General features: G+C 57.5%; 1 protein-coding gene across 2 annotated transcripts in view; it reads right to left on the bottom strand.

Annotated features, from left to right (window-relative positions):
- Positions 1-2,647, bottom strand: part of MAPKAPK2 (mitogen-activated protein kinase-activated protein kinase 2) — a 12,507-nt gene that overhangs the window by 8,828 nt on the left and 1,032 nt on the right. The window contains exon 3 of one of the 2 annotated variants that reach the window (XM_017741154.1): positions 2,271-2,368. The exons of the other annotated variant lie outside the window; for it this stretch is intronic. Coding sequence (XP_017596643.1) covers positions 2,271-2,368 — 98 coding nt within the window. The remainder of the gene's footprint in view (positions 1-2,270; positions 2,369-2,647) is intronic. 2 annotated transcript variants of the gene reach the window in all.

Below are 2,647 nucleotides of genomic sequence, written 5' to 3'. Positions count from 1 at the left end.
CCACCCCCCTGGCAATTAGGGAGGAAATTCAGCTTTCAGCAGCATTCCAGCTCCCCTCTCAGCAGCTTGACACCTCCAAGATTTGGGCAGATGGTGTTTGCTGCCATCCTGTGCCTTGGCTCAGCCCAGCTCCCCCAGGAGCCTTTATATGCCACGAGAGAAATTAGTTCCGTGCCCAGCTAAACACCCTCATTAGCTTCATTAGAGCCCTCCATTCCGTGCCCAGCTAAACACCCTCATTAGCTTCATTAGAGCCCCCCAGCCGAGGGCTCCTGCACTGCTCCCATCAGCGGATGGCACAGCCCAGCCCAGCCCAGCCCAGAGCCCAGCCCAGCCCAGTCCAGCCCAGCCCAGCCCAGCCTGTCCAGGACCCTGAGAGCAGCAAAGGCTCCTCAGGAGCTCCTGCAGCAGCTCTGGGCTTTTCCCCACCTTGGAAAGACAAACCCTGGAAGCAGCTCTTGAAAACAAAACAGCTCATCAGGGTTTCTGCAGGACAGCACCGTCTAAGCAAACCCAAACCCAAGTCCAGGCTCCAGCCTGGGCCTGCAGGCATCAAAAAAGAGCTTCAGCTCCAAGGAAGAGCTCGGCATCACATGGAGCTGAATTTCCCACCCATCACCTCAGGACAAGCACAGCAAAGGTGGATGGGCACGAGGAAGGAAGGAAGGAAGGAAGGAAAGCTCTGGAGCAGAGCAGGGGGCTGGAGCTGCCCACGCTCACGTTCCCTCTCCGAGTGTGTCCTCAGGCACCACTGATTCAGTCTCTTCAGTCTCGCCGCCTCCTCCTGGGATGATGTTCCATGAGTCACGACAGGAAGCTCCCTCCTCCCCTGGCAGGGCAGGAGGTGGCCGAGGACACTGTCCCACCATCCCTCCTCGCTGTGGGTGCCACCACAGCCCCAAACGCTGCTGCCCCTAGGCCAGCCAGGAGCACTCAGATGGGCAGGATATCCCTGTGCAAGAGCTTGCCCAGGAAAAACTCACCTCCCACGGGCAATTTCCATGGAAAGTGAGGATCAGGCTCACACTGGGGTGTTGAGCTGTCCATTTTCCAGGGCTGCCCCACGCTCACCCCGGGCGCTCCAGCTGCTCTTGCAGGCAGGGTGGTTTTATTTCCGTGTGTATTCTGGTCCCACCCTATTCTCCTCAGTGCCCAGCGGAACAGCACAGGCCATGCAGCACCCACCCCTCCACCAGGGCCTGCAGGAGTGTACCCAGGCCCCAAACCACCCCCAGGAGCTCCCCTCGGGACCTGTCTGCACCACAGGGGTTAAAATAAACTCTTCTTGAGTTGCAGTAAGAATAAACCTACAGCGAAGAGAGGCAGGCTGTCATCCCCCAAATTATCAGCAGGGAAGCAAAGCAGAGCTTGCCCCTGCCTGGATCACACACACAGGCTTTGGATTCCCCTGACCCGGCTAGCACAGGGCAAGGAGCATTTTTTCCTAATAAAGCAAAAGGGTTTCTCTTCAAAGGATTTTCCTCTTCTAATCTTCCCCTGCAAACTCACTGCCAACTGGCGCCAGCTGCTTTACACATTTGTAGGGCCGGTGCTGGAAGCTTTGCACAGGCTGTTCCCACCTCTGCCTGGATTGAACCGAGCCTGTAATGCCAGAATATTTGGGGAGCCCACAGGTAATGAACCCAAAGCTGTCCCAGTCCCTGCCAGACATGGCTGGGAGGGAGAGGGCAGCAGAAGGACATGGAAGCAGCAAAGCTGGTTCCGCTTTTGGTGTTCATGAACTATGAAAGAGAAATAAAATCACGAGTCCCAGAGCCCCTAAGAGGAACTGTGTTACCAAACAGAGGGAAATTCATGGTTGAACCACAAGGCCATAACAATTAAAGGTGCAGCTCAGGAAACCTCCCCCACATCATCGTGGCTCTTACATAAACCTTTACATTAACCCCGTCCCCGCTGCTTACACCCACCACAACCTGCCTGGCTGCCCTGGTGACGGGACTTTCCCAAGCTGGGCTTCATTTTGGCTCTGCCCACGCCCAAAGAGCCACAGATTGAAGCCCCAACACAACAGGCGGAAGCCTCATCCTCACATTTGTTTTGCCCGGGGAAAGCCAGAGAGCAGAGGTGACGCGTCCGGAGGAGGAGGAGGAGGAGCCGCGCATGGGTCCGGCAGCATCCTGCCCGCAGCGTGCCCCGTCCTGCCATCCCAGGATGACTGTTTGGAGGGGTGGCTCTGCTCCCTGATGGAGGTGGCTTCATCCAAGGCGGTTTGCACGGCAGGACAGCACCAGGCATCAGCTACCCACCTTCCAGAGGGACAGGGGCCAGTGCCACCAGAGCCGGGTGGATGCTGAGGCTTTGACCAACACGAGCGTGGCCAGCTCCATCCTCCACGTTCTCTCGCCTCAGGGAAAATGGAAAGGTTGGAGAAAGGATCCCAGCAAGGGAGAATTATTTAGATTAGAAAGAGCTACGAACAGAGGAGCAACACAGGAGAGGCAAGCGAGGCCGAGCAAATGCGAGCTGACACACACACGCTCGAGCTGCTCGGCCACATTCTCCCAGCCTGAATGATCGCAGCGCTCCGAGGAAGACCTGGAGCCACCATGGCGAGCTCAGGGAGAGCTTCCCCACTGCACAGCCCGAGACGAGCAGCCAGCCAGGCATGAAGAGGCAGCGGGGG

The sequence above is a fragment of the Corvus brachyrhynchos genome, unplaced genomic scaffold (genome assembly GCF_000691975.1).
Source record: "Corvus brachyrhynchos isolate BGI_N302 unplaced genomic scaffold, ASM69197v1 scaffold338, whole genome shotgun sequence".
In the NCBI taxonomy this organism is placed as follows: Eukaryota; Metazoa; Chordata; class Aves; order Passeriformes; family Corvidae; genus Corvus; species Corvus brachyrhynchos.
This window is presented reverse-complemented; position numbering and strand designations above follow the sequence as displayed.